The following is a 16,412-nucleotide window of genomic DNA, read 5'->3' as shown; positions in this document are numbered from 1 at the left end:
CCACTGACCATGAGCTAAACTGTAATCACTTCTCCCAAGTAGAAACTGGCAAGGGGGCTGGTGGTACCTAGGATCAACTTAGCCTATGTGTCCAAAAACCGGAACACAGAGGCCCAGAGCGCGTCCCTACAGGACGCCAAAATCGCCTCCTGGGCGCACACCTCGAGCAGCCCAGCCTGGCGGTGGCCATCAACCGCACCTCCATCTCCGCAGCAATGCTCCTGACTCTCTCCCTCGTGAACTCCATCAGCGGTTGTAGCGACTCCCCCATGCACGTCGGCTTGGCAACGAAGGACGAGAGCCTCGGGGAGACATGCATCACGGTCGAGCACGCTAGATCCGGGCGCCCGTCGGGCCCTATGGCGAAGACGTGGGCCTAGGTGCTGGTGTTGTTGCTGTCTATCATGATGGAGAAGCGCGCGATGGAGGTTGGGGGGATGCAGTGTCGGGAAGAAGAGGTGGACAAGCGCGAAGATGATGAGGACGACGAGCATGGTGTCGAAGCAGAGGCCACAGAAGCTGCGACGGCGATGACGGCGTGGGGAGGGGGGTTTGGTGGTGGGCTCGTGCATGGTGGTAAGCAACCGGGGTTCCCATCCATCACTACCGTCGTGACTCCTCGACGACGAGAGAGATGTCAAAACAACAACGGTTGGGAGATCGTAGGATAGGGAACATATGTGGGTGCGGAGAGCGACGATGCGGGACGAAGGGAGGAGCACGGGATGGAGGGATAGGGAGATCGTGGGATGGAGAGCAGATACGGGCAGTGATGTGAGTCGATCTGGAGGGGAACGGAAGGTATGTGGGGGCGATGTTGGGCTGAGGCAACGCAGGTCGTGATGGCAAAGGAGCAGGACGGATCACGGATTTCAAGGCGGCAGGGGCGGCGTAGCCTGGGTCGGCACCCGCCTCCCTAACCCTAGAATCGCAAGAGCGAGGTCGGGGTGGGGAGAAGGACGATGCTCGGGTTGGGGAGAGGCCAAACAGGTGAAGAGGAAAGAAAATCGAGTATTTATTGAGTGATATGAGGTGAGTAATTTTTGCGAAGTTTAGAGGTAGTCTGCAGGATGTGGAGGCAGGACGTCTTGTCTGGTGTAAAAACCACTACGTATTTTTTAAGTAGTAAAGATAGAGATAATGGAAGGTTAAGTCCTCTACGCAGGCTTATTCCGGTGTAAAAATTATCTGCAATTCACACCTTTTTCCCACGAATTTCAGCGCGACCTGCTGGCCAGTTTAGCTTCACTTGCTTTTTCCTTGTCGGTTGCGTTGACGCGCTACAAGCTAAGTTTAGCTGGTAAATTAAACATGATCTGCTGAAAGAACTGATCAACTGAGCAGAACTCATCTGCAAGATTTATAAAGTTGCACATCTGCAAGAAGTCGATCATCTGAAGCGAAGAAGATAGATAAAGTTGATTGGTCTGTGTGTCCGTTTGAACAGATAGATTTGGCAGCAGCAGCAGGGTCCTTTTCTGAGAATCGATTTCATGGCCGTGAACCATCGCTTTGGTTGCTTAATGCGGTTTGGTGCCTCTGGCAGTCTGGCTAGCTAGCTCTGGACTCTTAACTAATTTGCGGGTGCATGCATTGCAAGGTAGTCTGTCCTTAGCAAGCAAATTAAAGCTTATCGACATCTATTCATAATCACATCAGATGTGCTCATATGAAAAAGTATAGTACGTGTGAGCATTATTAATCATGATGAAATGCAACAAAGTCTTCAACAGCTAGAGATACTATCTATGATATTAGTAATTAGGCAACAAAATAGGTATTTTCTTTCGTTCTTAAGGTCTATAAATTACCATGTTAATCAGAGAAAAAAAACAAAATATCCCTATATATCTATACTTATATGAAATGCATGAGTTGTGGCAGATCCGATCGATCTCCACCGTCCACCCGAGTTAATTAAACAGTCACCGTGCAAAGTTAGACCATATTTCTCTTTCAAAAATACATTTAATCTTACATTATTTACCTTTCATATCTAAAAGTTCAATATTTATCTTCTATAAATTCCAAAAATATATTCAATTTTCTATTATTTACCTTTCATATCTAGATGTCCAATATTTTCCTTACGTATATTCACCACCAGATTTCTCCGAGTGTGTCACCTCCGGCACTTCGTCTATAACGCCAGCTTTCTAGAGAGGGTGCGTCGCCACCAGCACGTCACCTCCACCACCATCTACCATGAAGGTCGTCTTCATCGCGCTATCTTTACATCAAGGTACTATACGAGAATTTTTTTTATCCCCTTACAAATCGGTCATCATCTTGATCCTTCTTATAGTGTTACTATGAACGACCAACTTTAAATGATACGGTTCTCTCCACCCTCATATGTAGATACTTGTCATTCTATTATATTAGTAATTGCACGTCTAGTACGTGTGAACATTATTAATCATGACGAAATGCAACAAAGTCTTGAACAGCTAGAGATACTATCTATTATATTAGTAATTGACCAACAAAATAAGCATCCTCCACCATTATAGAAAGGGTCATCTGTGTTCCTCTTTCACTACCGGTTCTTAAATAGAGAGAGGAAGTAACAGCCCATTTGGTAAAAAATGACAATAATAATTAAGTATCACTGTTAGTTTATTTAAAAAATAGGAAATAATACTTAATTATTACTGCTGGTTCTAGTCATAATAGAAGTATTATCGTTCCTAGTTTGTTATATTAACTGGCAGTGACAATAAAATACAGTCCATTTTTGAAAAATTATAACTTTTTTGGGAGTCGAATGGAGACAAATTTTGTATAAAAAATGTAGCTTTCAATGAGATTTACAACTTTGTAGTAGACAATTTTTTATTTGAAGCCATATAAATGCCCAAATATCATAAAAATATTTATACAAGAAAAGTTAGAAAAACCACGTACTGGACCATAAAGTTAACTGTCGGATCTGATGTAACACTAGTAGACATAATTAAAAAAGCCACACACATGGCTATAAAGTTGAAAATTACAACTCGAAAGATTTTTTTGTGTTTGGTAACTTGGATTGATGAAATGTTTATGCAGCATTGATTTTCAGATCTAGTACTATATCTCTAAAAAATTTCAAGTAAATTGGAGAAAGTAAATTTTTGATAAAAACTTTAGAGATCCTATCAACGGTCATCTAAGCTTTATGAATTGTAGCTCAAGAAAGGTACCGGTGTAAATACCGATATTATTTTGAGATGCGCCTCCTCATTAGATTCAAAAGTAGAAGTCGAACATCAAAATCGGACTCCATGTGTAAAAGTTATGGCTGTTTTACCGAACAGTGCATGAAAAGTCATTTTGATGCCCAAATAGCCATATGGAGACAAAATTTATATAAAAATTGCAGCTCTCAACAAGATCTACGACTTTGTAGTTAACAACTTTTTCATTTGAACTTATTTTGGTGTCCATATAATCGTCAAAAATTTCAGTTAACAAGAGAAAAAAGATATCACATTGCTATCAACATTTCTAGGATTCGACTCCCATGAACCGCACGTTTGAATAATTTGCGCGAAAAAACTTACGACTTGTATGACTTGCGAGTTGCGACTAAGTGTAGTCTAGAGGGGCTGGTCGGGGGCCAAAAACATTTTTTAAAAAATCGATCGAAAAATATTGGATTCTGAACCGACTATCACTGATGATTTATAACGCAAGCCGACAGTGATAACTTTATTACTGTCGGTTCTAAAACCAGTAGTGATCAAGTATCACTGCCGCTTAATCACTGTTGGTTCAAAAGCTGACAGTGATGTCGTTTTTGAACCGGCAGTGGTGACTTTTTTTTAAGTAGTACTCCTCCATTTTTAAGGCCTAGAAATTATCATGTTAATTAAAGAGAGAAAATCAAAATATCCTTATAAATATTTATAAATTACTCAGCACTGTTATTAAAACATAAACTCAAAATACTCATATACATGCTTCTCTTTACCCACCACAAACATTATTAAAATATATCTATTATCTTATTGGCTAAAAAAGAGCCTCCACATTTACCTCAATGCATACAAAATATCATATTAATCAGAAAAAAAATAAAAAAGATCTAGATAGAATTCTAAGCCAAATATTGAAAAAGAAAAGCCAATGTTTATTTTTTTTACAAAGTTACAACTTTGTCTATAGAGTTGTTTTTCACGTTATGTGAGTAATTGACCAACAAAAAAAGCATCCTCATTCGCTCTTAAGATCTAGAAATTATCACATTAATTAGAGAAAAAATTAAGTAAAAGTCTATATACATGTTTATAAATTACTCACAACCACCGTTACAAAAAATAAACCCTAATAAACATATATGTGTTTCTCTATTACCCACCACTGTCATTATTAAAAATCAATCTATTATCTTAGTATTTAGCAAAAAAAAAAAGGTTCCACGTTTACCTCAAGGGGTAGAAAATCTCAGATTAGTCAGAGAAAAGTAAAACAGATTTATTGATTTATAACGGTACAGATTGATCATGTGTAGATAGAATTCTAAGTTAAATATGGAAAAAGAAGTACTAATGCTTAAAATTTTGTAGGACCGAGAATGACGATTAAAAGAGGGTGAATAGTCGTCTAAACAAATTTCTGACAAAATTGATGGTATTCTTCTATTCTTTAACCCAACACACCTCGAAAGCACATGCGGAAGCAAGAGAAACAAGAACATGCTGTAAGTCTTCCAAAATTAATGATGTTCTTTGATGGATGACAACTCTAGATTACATTTAAGACCATATCAAAATTCATAATGCAAGAAAGCAATCAACTAGAAAAATAAAAATTCTAAACACAAAAGAACTAGCCATACGAAAAAGAGACTCCTCAAGTTGATTGATCCAGATAGTTAAGATAGTTCAATACCAATTTATATGAAAAGATTAACCCTCTAGCAACATGAAGAACGCCTCTTACACAACCCAAAAGGTGCAGCTCTCAAGAAAAATAAAAATCAACAAGAAAACCCAAAAAAACTTACACCAAAACACGCAAGCTGAAAGCAGGAGAGTAGAATGAGAAAAACTCAAGCATAGGCATAAAGACTCTCTTCATTAAGCTCAGAGGGACACCCTCTTTTGGTATATTACAAAGTGTTTTCCTCACAAAAAGCTCGCACCTATTACAAAGGCTAAACACTCCTTTCTTCTCCTCTAAAACCTATCTCTCAAGGCTTAAATTGATAGCCCAACCCTCTTACACAGCCCTACCTCTCTATTTATAGGCCTAGGGAGGTAACTTAACTCTTAAGCTTCTTTATTCCAAAAATACCCCTATATTTTAATGGCCTCCTACCTATCACCGGGGTATTTTGATCTATTTTTCACTCCGTCTATCGAACGACGGTGGCTTCTTTATGACTTAGTTTCGTCTCAACGTAAGCTTCACGATGATTTCATATGCACTCCAGCCTTCCACAATTTTGAGGTCAAACCACGAAACCACTTTGCATGCTCATCAAAACGTGACTCACTGCTGCATGGAGTACTCAACAAGTGGGGGAAACACAAGGTATATTTGTATAAATGCATGTAAAAAAAAAAAAATGTGATTGAAAAGTTTAAGCAGTTATTAAGTGATTATGCCCATATGATCCAAACCATTATTATCCGAGAACAACCACCTTGCAAACCATAACCAACTAATCAACACCAAATCATACCCATAACCAACTAATAATGTGAGGATCCAAGCCTCCCATAACTACGAGCATGACTGTTATAACAGTTTTACACTCTGCAGAGGTTGTCCAACTTTTAGCCAGGAGTTGTGATATCCATGTTGACGTGTTTGTAAGACACTTAACACACGCCAATGATGTACCGTCAGGAGATCACTATGAAGCATGGTCCATCAATTAGGTCCTAGTACCCCAAAGAATGCGAGCCATATGTCTAACTGATATGCTAAGCCTTATCCATACCAGCCTCGTGTTTGAACAGTATTTCTTGGTTTGTCGCTCTATGAACCGGCATTAATCAGGTTACACATGTTTCACTTGTTTACACTTGGGCAAAGACTATTCAACCGAGTAATAACCATCAAATATTAAAGGACATTCAGAACCTATACAAATGTTAACGGACATCCAAAACCATAGCAAATGTTAAAGGATATTCAAAACCTATCATTTTACTTGGAACGTATCCACAAGCACACCAACATTAACAAAATCATCTCTTTGCCCAAGCCATAAGTTCCATGTTACTATGTCATGTTTATTATCATAGTTGCATATGTCAATTAATCAGTTATATGACACTTCCTAATATCCCGACAACATGGCTAAGCAATTTTACCCAAAGATCCATATTAAATACCACTTAGGCTTCAAGGATTATAAAGAAAGAACTAGATAAACTATAATATAGATGACTACCCATCAAGTTGACAGACATCGCATGTAGTTTTATAAAACAAGAACATTTAAAAACATAAGTTGAAGATGATCAAGGACACTTGCCTTCTCCTTGTCGTTGCTCAGTGGACTCTAGCTCTTGATCTTGATACTCCTCAAACTGATCCGGGGCGTTGACGTCTAATTGCACAATTACCGGCAAAATATACAAACAAAACACATTAAGAATGGAGCACAAAAAAAAACAACCAGACAAAATCTGACTAGAAAGATAGACCTCTAAAAGACAAATCTAACGGTGCAAGAATCGTTTAAAACGGAGCTACGACGAAAAAGTTATAGTAGTTTTACTAAATGAGGGCTTTTCTGCAAAATTACTATGAATTTCGGAATTATTGGGTTTATTTCTATACTGGAAAATCCTAATTATTGTGCAAAGATGATGTCAGCACCTCTGCTGTTTGATGAACCAACGCTATGGACCCGTGGACTAGACCTCTGACCATGGTCCATGGTCCAAGGTGGACCGGTCATAACCCGAAGGGGGCATGATCTAAACTTGGCCCTTGGATCTAAATCCGATGGTGAGAGAGGGAGGAGGGAGGTTGGCGCTTGGCGACAAGAGCAGGGATGGCGGAGGGGCTTCTGGTGCGGCGACGTGTGGCTGGGATTTCGCTGGAACGGTGCTCCGGCGAGCTGGGGACACTAGCGAGCGGCGGTTCATGGAGAGGGGAGCATGGGGAACTCACCTAGGGCGTCGGTAAGGGAAGCAGAGCACCGAAGCGGCTCGGTGACGTGCGGCGATGTCTTCGGACGGTGGGGCTTCGATGAGAGGCTCTCTGGCGTTAGAAACTCCTCGAGGAGTTTTGGAAAACTTGCGGTGTGCTGCGGGGAGGATGCCTAGGCATCTATTTATAGATGGGGGAGCTCGACGAGACCGGGGCGAGTTCAACTAGGGTTCAGCGGTGGCAGGCACAAAATGAGCTCAGTTTTCCTTGTTTAAACGCGGTTCATTGGGGATAGGGCCGGTAAGTGACAGAGGGGATCCATGGGATTTGATTGGGCAAGTTTCTAGAAGGTCTTTGGTTCGGGTTAGGCTCAGATTTGGACGGAGTGCGGCGATCGGCGCGTGTCCGAGCTTGAGTCAGAATCCGACTGGAGGTAGGAGACGGGCCCAACATGTGCGGTCCACATGTCGGCGGTTCGGGGTGAAAGCGGCACGGGGGAAGGCACGTTCAGGTGGGAGAGGCAACAGGCGTGCGGAGCGTAGGCTACGGCTTAGCCAGCTGGGCTGGGTAGGCGCTGGCTGGGCCAAGGCCCAAGTGGAGAGGAGGGGAGGGATGGGGCAGGCCAGGAGGCGGCTAGGCCGAAGGGAGAAAAGGGCAGCCTGGGTAGAGTTTTTGGTTTTCCTTTTCTATTCTATACCTCTCCAAATCAATCTAAGGCAAAATAAACCAAGCCAAATGAAACCCAACAAAAATCAAATAGACCCTAGAATGCCTATTTCTGTATGAATGCGTTCAAACAAAATACAACCTAAGTCAAATTTTGAATTTGGTTTTATCCTATTCTATTTGTTTGGACCTTAATTAATTCTAGAATTTTTTAAAAAAATTGAGAAATTAAAAATCAGATGTTACAACCGACACCGGTCCCGATATCGAGGGACGAACTCCCTTAGGGCGGCCATCACGAGGCTTCATCGCCTTGACTGCAGCCGGGTCTTGGTGGTGGCATTTTTAGCACTCCAGATGCTAATGTCCAGAGAGCCCATCTGATTTTGAGTTAATTTTTTGATATTTACGAATTTCGGAAATTCGCTAGGTAGTGATTTCTGGTGGTCGATTGATTTTGTAAACCTAATCAGGACTGTTTATTTACATTAAGATTTATATTAAAAAGGCAAATAAGAGAATTAAAAATATATAAATATTAGATAAAAGAAATAGACAATCAGAATAAACCGTGCGCACCTAAAAGCATTAGAAGTTCATTTCCTCCGACCAGGGATGCAAGCATGGATTGCAGCTACACCGTACGTAGCAGCAGACTGGTCAAATTAAATAACTCAAGTCGTTTTATACAATATGAAGACTTAATAATTTAACTAACTTATGAGGCGCGTAGGTTGTAGTAGTTGTACGTACGAGTCCCATTCGTGCAATTCGATCTTGTTTCATTCCCAGGTCGGCGGAACCCACTCCTCTTACTTGAGGGAGCAAAGCCAGATGACCACTATTAGAGATAGTTAAATAGGTGACTCGATCTGGGTATGGTACGGATTTATTGAGATACGATCTGTTAATTAAACGAGTTGTGTCGTGTCTTTCCATGTGTCGTGACTTCAGTCTAGACACGGTCCATTTAAGATTGGGTCACGTCGTGCCGGCTCGCGGTACGGTAGACCCGATGACTTTTTTTTACCCGTCAGCCCACAGAAAATTAGAAAAAATTATAAAAAAGTTTCTTTCACTCGGAATCGAACACCCAACTTTCTACTTGAGAGTCAAACACACTACCATTATATCATATATCCTATATGGTATTAGATCTAAACAAATTATATAAAATACTACAAAAATATAAACAGTTAAACGGGCCGTGTTGTGCCGGTCCATCGTGCCACAGCTCCGGCACAGGCACGACCCAAGTCGTCATGCCGTGCCGACTTGGCCCGTTAGCTATTGTGCCATGTCGTATCTAAGCCGAGCCAAAATAGTCGTGTCTCGTGCTGGCCTATTTGGCCTGGCGCACTTAGCCATCTTTAACCACTACTACTTAGACAATGAACAGTAATTTACAGGAATATTGTAACACTTATGGAAACTTGTGTTACTTTTATCGTGGTACAGTATTGTAGTACTCACTTCGATTGTAAATGTATGTCGTTTTAGATTTGTGCATAAGGATTAAGAAAGTAGATCAAATGATATTGTTGCCCTTTATTTATTCTGTATTGAAAAAGATAACTCATTTATTTGTGATAGTGATAGTATTTATTAAATAAGGGTAAGACGGGAATAAAAAAGGAAAAAATATATAAAAGTTCGAGAATGATTTATATTTAGAGAATAGTTGTAGAGGCTAAAACGACTTATATTTACAACCAGAGGGAGTATTATTGTACGGTTAGATCTTACCTGTCCATTTCTAATCCGCCGGCTCACGGACGGGTACCGTCTGTGGGTGACTTAGCTCGAGGAGCCGGTTCCAGGTCGCTCTGTGTTGTGTTCACATACATATACACTATGGGTCATCTTGCTTATAAAAGGCAGGGGAGCTCTTTGCTGCTCTCTTGCTCTTGGTGCCTGCTAAGTATCCGATCGGAAGAGCAGAGCAGAGCAGATGCTTGGAAGAGACTAGCTAGCTAGCTTCTGCATGTTACTGTTAGCTAGCTAGTGATCCAATTGCTTCTGAAGGTTTCAAGTGATCGGTATGGCTCAGCTGCAGGCGGCGGAGGCGGCCGCCATGGTGATGGGCATGGCCACGGAGAGGAAGGCTAGCAGCTGTTGCTCCGAGGACACGACGGACCTGGAGCTCGCCCTGGAGGTGCCGTCCACCGTGCAGCGTCAGGACTCGCTCTACAGGGACGCCACCAGGGCCGCCGGAGCAAACCACCACGGGCAGGACAGCTGGGCGCGGACGCTTCGCCTGGCGTTCCAGTGCGTGGGCGTGCTGTACGGCGACATCGGGACGTCGCCGCTGTACGTGTACTCGAGCACCTTCACCGCCGGCATCAGACACACCGACGACCTCCTCGGCGTCCTCTCCCTCATCATCTACAGCTTCCTCCTCTTCACCATCATCAAGTACGTCTACATCGCGCTGCGAGCAAACGACGACGGAGACGGTATGTCTTGTCTTGAGTACCCGGCCTGCAGATCACTCATCCATCGCCCATCATCAGTTACTTTTTACGTCCTTCGTCGCCGTACATACCTCGCGCGCGATGTATGTACAAGACAAATTGATCGATCTTCAATTCCTGCATGCGGTAGGCTGTGTACAAGACAAATTGAACACAAGTTTTTACTATTAATTCTTATGAACTAGCTCGGACTGTTTGCTGCAGATTAGATCGCTTTAATGATTATTATTGTTTGCATGAATTGAATGATGCAGGCGGGACGTTCGCGCTCTACTCGCTCATCTCGCGGCACGCCAAGGTGAGCCTCGTGCCCAACCACCAGGCGGAGGACGAGCTGCAGCTTCAGGGGGAGAATAATAATAACGACGACGATATCGATGCTGTACTGGCGGCGAAGGCGTCGCTGCGAGGAAGCAGCCGGCGGCGGACGGTGCAGCTGGCGTCGCCGAGGGAGCGGCGGGCGCAGTGGGTGAAGGACCTGCTGGAGACGAGCAAGCCGGTGAGGATCTCGCTGTTCCTGCTCACCATCCTGGCGACGGCCATGGTCATCAGCGACGCTTGCCTCACGCCGGCCATCTCCGTTCTCTCCGCCGTCGGGGGCCTCAAAGAGAAAGCGCCCAACCTCACCACAGGTACACCTCTACGCATCATCTATCTATATATACCTACACATCGTGCATACATTGCATCAGCCTCTCATCGATCATCAGTTAAATCTTTTTTAATTTTCTGGAAAAAAAAAGTCGAGGCCGAACTTGCCCACTACTGTAGATTAGCGTAATGGCAATGCAATTTAGCGACGAGAAAAGCGAAGGCAGGTTGCATGATTGGTCGAGATAAAGTAGCTGGATATATAGGCCAGCTAATTATATTCAGATAGGACACCACAACAGCATCTATCATTTAGACAAGAGGCAGACATACCATAGATAGATACCGGCCGGTCTGATCCAACACGGACGGTGCAAGACTTAGCGCCCAAACGTTTGGATAGGTCGTGACTTTGAGTTTCTAACTATTAAATTTTAATTGTTAGTTTTTATAATAAATTTTAACTTCTCCGTACACCTAAAAGCCAGATAAAATCTATTTATCAGCTTTTAGTTTATTTCGACCACATTCACTTTCTCAGTCACATAAAAGCCAAAAAAATCATATCAAAAACCAGCCGTTTGAATATCTTCTGACTTTTTTTCAAAAAAGAGCTAGAAACAAGTCTATCCAAACGAGGGTTAATCTGACGTGCCTGCCTATGTGTTGCATTGATACTTTTGAGATTTTTCTGCTGGTAGATCTATTGCAACGGATCAACGTCTTATGGTTTAGGGTTTAAAGTTTTCTATTAGTAGGTGTATTACGACAAATCGACGTCTTAGGGTTTAAAGTTTAGCGACCGATCAACCTTTTCCCCCCTCGTATAAAGAGAACTTTTAAGTGAACGTCACAACTCTTATCATATTTTAAATAAAAATCAAGTGAGAACTTGAGTGCATCAGAGAGAGCACAACCATCGTCTTCTGGCAATATATCACTAGTATCTAGCCACTGCTCACCAGGTATGGCCTCCCTTCCTCGATCCATTCATGTCTATCTTTATTTCTCATATATGAAATCCTTGACTCCAATAATCTATTGGATGGAGACTGGCAACCATGAGTAAAAACCTCAGCATATAATGCAAAACTAGTCAAATAGAATACTCGTGTGTTGTTCACGAGTTTGTTGGAGAATGGCTTTCCTCTAACTTTTAGTTAGAATGAGCGTCAAATGACAACGCATCACAAAATTAATTTGCGGTAGTTAGCTAGAAAAACCACTTTATGATTCATTTTGGGGCAAATCCTGATTGCTCTAAGGTCTTGAATGAATAAATCTAACGGATAAGGTTTGTTCATCAAGGTTCCAATGTTTAGCTTGTACAGTACTATATATACCACCGGCCCACCGCTAGCTCCGGCTGGGGCAATGCAAGAAAATGAGGGTAAATGGTGTTGAACCATCAACAAAATTAAAACACCACTCCTGTAAAATATATAGGAGATGCGTTTTTATTTTTAAAAGAGCATGGTCAACACAGTATTCGATTGGAGAGGGAAAGGAAGGGTACGTAGCTAGCGAGAGATTAATGGTTGATAGCAGCTAGTAGAGATAGATACCGCGGTCGTCCTGGCCTGCTGCTGTAACTTCACATCGGTTCAGCAGTTTGTCTCCTGCTTGCGTCGCGTACACACCTCACCTGAAAGTAACACACTTCACTGTTATGTTAATTATGAATCAGTGGATCAAATTAATCTGCCGAACTAATTAAGAATAGCTCAGTTGATTAGAATTTTTATTGTGAAACATGTTCACTCGGGTTTAAGGTTAAAGCGTGTGCCTGCTCTAATGAGGAATCGACCAGTTTGTTTAATGTAATTACGTCCTCTTCACTTTTACCGTTTTACGTTCCACGCAACAGGTCGTTAGCTACCGGCCGGCCGTCAGATGTTGAAGCCTAAGCATCTGTCATCCATGCATCATCTTCTTTCCGTGACTACATATGTACTGTTGCCACAACTTAACATCTTAATTAATCTTTGACATATACGTACAGATATATTGATAGAGATGTGACAAGTATCTAAGATGATCTATCCATCTTAATGACGGACTACTACTCGATCCAGTGCCACAAAGATTATTTTTCTCCTCTTTTCATTGAAAAAAACGATATTTCTCCTCTACATACTGGAGTACTACTGTATATGACGACCAGTACAGTGCGTACTGTATGAAAACCTCTGGAACACGTACTTTGAATCATTGTCATTGGATCCGTGGACACACTGAAAACGACTGAAACTGATGTCATAGAGACACCCTACCTTGATTACTGCAACTTTGTTGATACACTACATTGGTTCACAAATATCACGAAAACGGCTCCAAATGTATGGTTTTCGACCGATTCGGCCTGGTTTGCATTTAGAAATCTAGCAGTTTTTGATTGAATTTGACCGAATTTCGACAAAATTCTCTGGTTTTCAAAGAATACGTTGGGTCCGGTTTTAGGTCCTAGGTCGCATTTGTGAACCCTGCACTACAGGCCAACTAGCTAAAGACAACGCTCATCATCATCAGTCATCTTCATGCATCCACATGCTCAAGTATATCATATCGTCCATTTTTTCTTCACAACTCACGCATTCGGGTAAACAGGGTGGTGCATAAAACTCAACATTGAGATGCAGGCCAATGAGTAACTAGCTACACATGATGCATAGCTATGACCTCAAATTGCTACAGTGAGTGAAAACATATATCATCTAAATTAAGTAAGATCAACTAGTCCATCAACCCGTGTGTCTGCTGGCTAAGTAGAAAATACATATATAGTAGAAGTTTATGGGGAATTTGGCGTTGCGTTCAGTATTTAGGATGCGGAAAATAGATAATGTTTTTATTCATTACACTTTCTATGGCTTGCAATAGAAACAAAAAAAGTTGTTCTTGAATATTGGAAACATGCCTTCTCTAATAACAATATTTCTATTACTAAGTGGATGCTCCTTTTAGAACCTCCACATTAATCCTCATATGAGATACACTAGAAAAATTGACAAGTCCTGAAATTTTTACAAAAGGAGGCTCATTTTAAGCCTCCATGCTAATCCTAGTATGCAACATACTAGAAAAATTAAGAAATTCTCAGAAAAAAAGCAAAACAATAGCCATTGGTTCTAATGTGTTTCTAAATTACCCACATTTGCTATTATATATAAAAAAAATTAATCCAAAGCACTCAGTTTAGATCATCAAGCACGATGTACGTACGTAGTATGATGTAACCGATGCCATCTTCTTGATGATGATCGACTCCAAATTCTGAAACGACATATTGTTGCAGACCAGATCGTGTGGATCACGGTGGCTATCCTGGTGGTGCTCTTCGCCGTGCAGCGTTTCGGCACCGACAAGGTGGGCTACCTCTTCGCGCCGGTCATCCTGCTCTGGCTGCTCCTCATCGGCGCCGTCGGGGTCTATAACCTCGTGAAGCACGACGTCGGCGTCCTCCGCGCCTTCAACCCCAAGTACATCATCGACTACTTCTGCCGCAACAAGAAGGATGGCTGGGTCTCCCTCGGCGGCGTCCTCCTCTGCTTCACCGGCACCGAGGCCCTCTTCGCCGACCTCGGCTACTTCAGCATCCGCTCCATCCAGCTCAGCTTCGGCTTCGGTCTCGTCCCGGCCGTGCTGCTCGCATACATCGGCCAGGCGGCCTTCCTCCGCCGCTACCCCGAGAAGGTGGCCAACACCTTCTACCAGTCGACGCCGGACACTCTGTTCTGGCCGACGTTCGTGCTGGCGCTCGCGGCGTCCGTCATCGGGAGTCAAGCCATGATCTCCTGCGCCTTCGCCACCATCTCCCACTCGCAGGCGCTCGGCTGCTTCCCGCGCGTCAAGATCCTCCACACCTCCCGACAGTACCAGGGCCAGCTCTACATCCCCGAGGTCAACTTCCTCCTCGCCGTCGTCGCCTGCGTCGTCACGCTCTCCGCCAAGACCACCGCCCTCATCGCCGAGGCGCACGGCATCTGCGTCGTCCTCGTCATGCTCATCACCACGCTGCTCCTCACCCTCGTCATGCTCCTCGTCTGGAGGGTCAACGCCGCCTGGGTCGCGCTCTTCTTCGCCGTCTTCGTCGCGTCCGAGTCCGTCTACCTCTCCTCCGTGCTCTACCGCTTCGCGCATGGCGGGTACATCCCCGTCGCCATGTCCGCGGTGCTCATGGCCGTCATGGTTCTCTGGCACTACGTGCACGTCAAGCGATACAAGTACGAGCTGGAGCGCACCGTCTCCCACGACAGCGTGCGGGAGCTGCTGGCGCGCCGCGACCTGCTCAGGGTGCCCGGCGTGGGCCTCTTCTACACGGAGCTGGTGCAGGGCATCCCGCCGGTGTTCCCGCACCTCGTCGAGAAGATACCCTCCATCCACGCCGTGCTCCTCTTCGTCTCCGTCAAGCACCTCCCCGTGCCGCACGTCGACGCCACGGAGCGCTTCCTGTTCCGGCAGGTTGCGACTGATGAGAGCAGCCGGGTGTTCCGCTGCGTGGCGCGCTACGGGTACCGGGACCCGCTGGAGGAGGCCAAGGACTTCGCCGCCAGCCTGGTGGAGCGCCTGCAGTACTACATCCGCGACGTGAACCTGTACGGCGTCAACCACCAGCAGGCGGCCGGCAAGGTGAGCTACCCGAGCTCGCGCTGCGACAGCATGGCCATGGCGCGGGCAAGGTCGATCACCGGCCGCTGCAGCATAGGAATCAGTAGCATGCGGCACTCGGCGTCGTACACGGAGAGCCTGGCCCTGGCGCGGGCCAGGTCGTCGGGGCGCGCCATGGCCATGGCCATGGCCATGCCCATGGGTAACATGAACAACATGCACTCGGCGTCGTGCACGGAGAGAGAGCTGCAGCTGGCGCGCGCCAGGTCGACGGGCATCTTCGCGGAGGAGATGCTGACGCCGGCGGAGTCGTTCTCGGAGCTGGCACGGACCGGAAGCAGCAATATACAGCATGCGGCGGTGAAGATCAGCCTGGAAGAGATTGCGCGGATCGAGGAGGAGCAGCGGTTCATCGAGAGGGAGATGGAGAAGGGGGTGGTGTACATCCTCGGGGAGAGCGAGGTGGTGGCGCGCCCGCACTCGTCGCTGCTCAAGAAGGTGCTGGTCAACTACGCCTACGCGTTCCTCCGCAAGAACTGCAGGCAAGGGGAGAAGATGCTCGCCATCCCAAAGTCGCAGCTGCTCAAGGTCGGAATGTCCTACGAGATCTGACCGAATCTGGCCCATCACCTCATGATCAATTTACACATCCATCCATGATCCGTTCCATCGATCGATTCGATATATCTAGCATGCATGCGCGCACGAAGATCGATCCATCCGTATAGTACTAGTATATACACTAGTTCCCTTGCTTGCTTGCTAGCAGCTGATGCATGACACATCTTCAGACAGACACCTCATGATTCGATGCTGTACTACCAGCTTGCTCGATCCTACAGTAGCATCGATCTATGTATATTGTTGCATTGGTCACTTAATCAATCTCAACCTTGTTAGCTAGTAACATCCTTCTTTCGTGTTGCTGCCTAAATGCTCTCTCACGTGATCGGAATACCATCTCTCAGTCTTCCAATT

General features: G+C 44.5%; 1 protein-coding gene across 1 annotated transcript; it reads left to right on the top strand.

Annotated features, from left to right (window-relative positions):
* Positions 1-9,640: 9,640 nt before the first annotated feature.
* LOC133892609 (potassium transporter 21-like) lies at positions 9,641-16,337 on the top strand. The gene is made up of 3 exons (XM_062333487.1): positions 9,641-10,217; positions 10,490-10,867; positions 14,122-16,337. Exons 1-3 carry the CDS (start codon positions 9,803-9,805, stop codon positions 16,044-16,046), a joined length of 2,718 nt encoding a protein of 905 aa, XP_062189471.1. The 5' UTR covers positions 9,641-9,802; the 3' UTR covers positions 16,047-16,337.
* Positions 16,338-16,412: the final 75 nt, after the last annotated feature.

This window comes from Phragmites australis, chromosome 15, assembly GCF_958298935.1.
Source record: "Phragmites australis chromosome 15, lpPhrAust1.1, whole genome shotgun sequence".
Taxonomy (NCBI): domain Eukaryota; kingdom Viridiplantae; phylum Streptophyta; class Magnoliopsida; order Poales; family Poaceae; genus Phragmites; species Phragmites australis.
Note: the sequence above shows the minus strand (reverse complement) of the source record. Positions and strands in the feature narration are given on the sequence as shown.

What these genes read in the sequence shown, in the direction of transcription:
- LOC133892609 (XM_062333487.1), top strand. Translation starts at nt 9,803, where the DNA reads ATGGCTCAGCTGCAGGCGGCGGAGGCGGCCGCCATGGTGATGGGCATG. An exon ending in AGCAAACGACGACGGAGACG is followed by an intron (nt 10,218 to 10,489) that starts GTATGTCTTGTC and finishes TGAATGATGCAG; the next exon opens with GCGGGACGTTCGCGCTCTAC. An exon ending in AGCGCCCAACCTCACCACAG is followed by an intron (nt 10,868 to 14,121) that starts GTACACCTCTAC and finishes ATATTGTTGCAG; the next exon opens with ACCAGATCGTGTGGATCACG.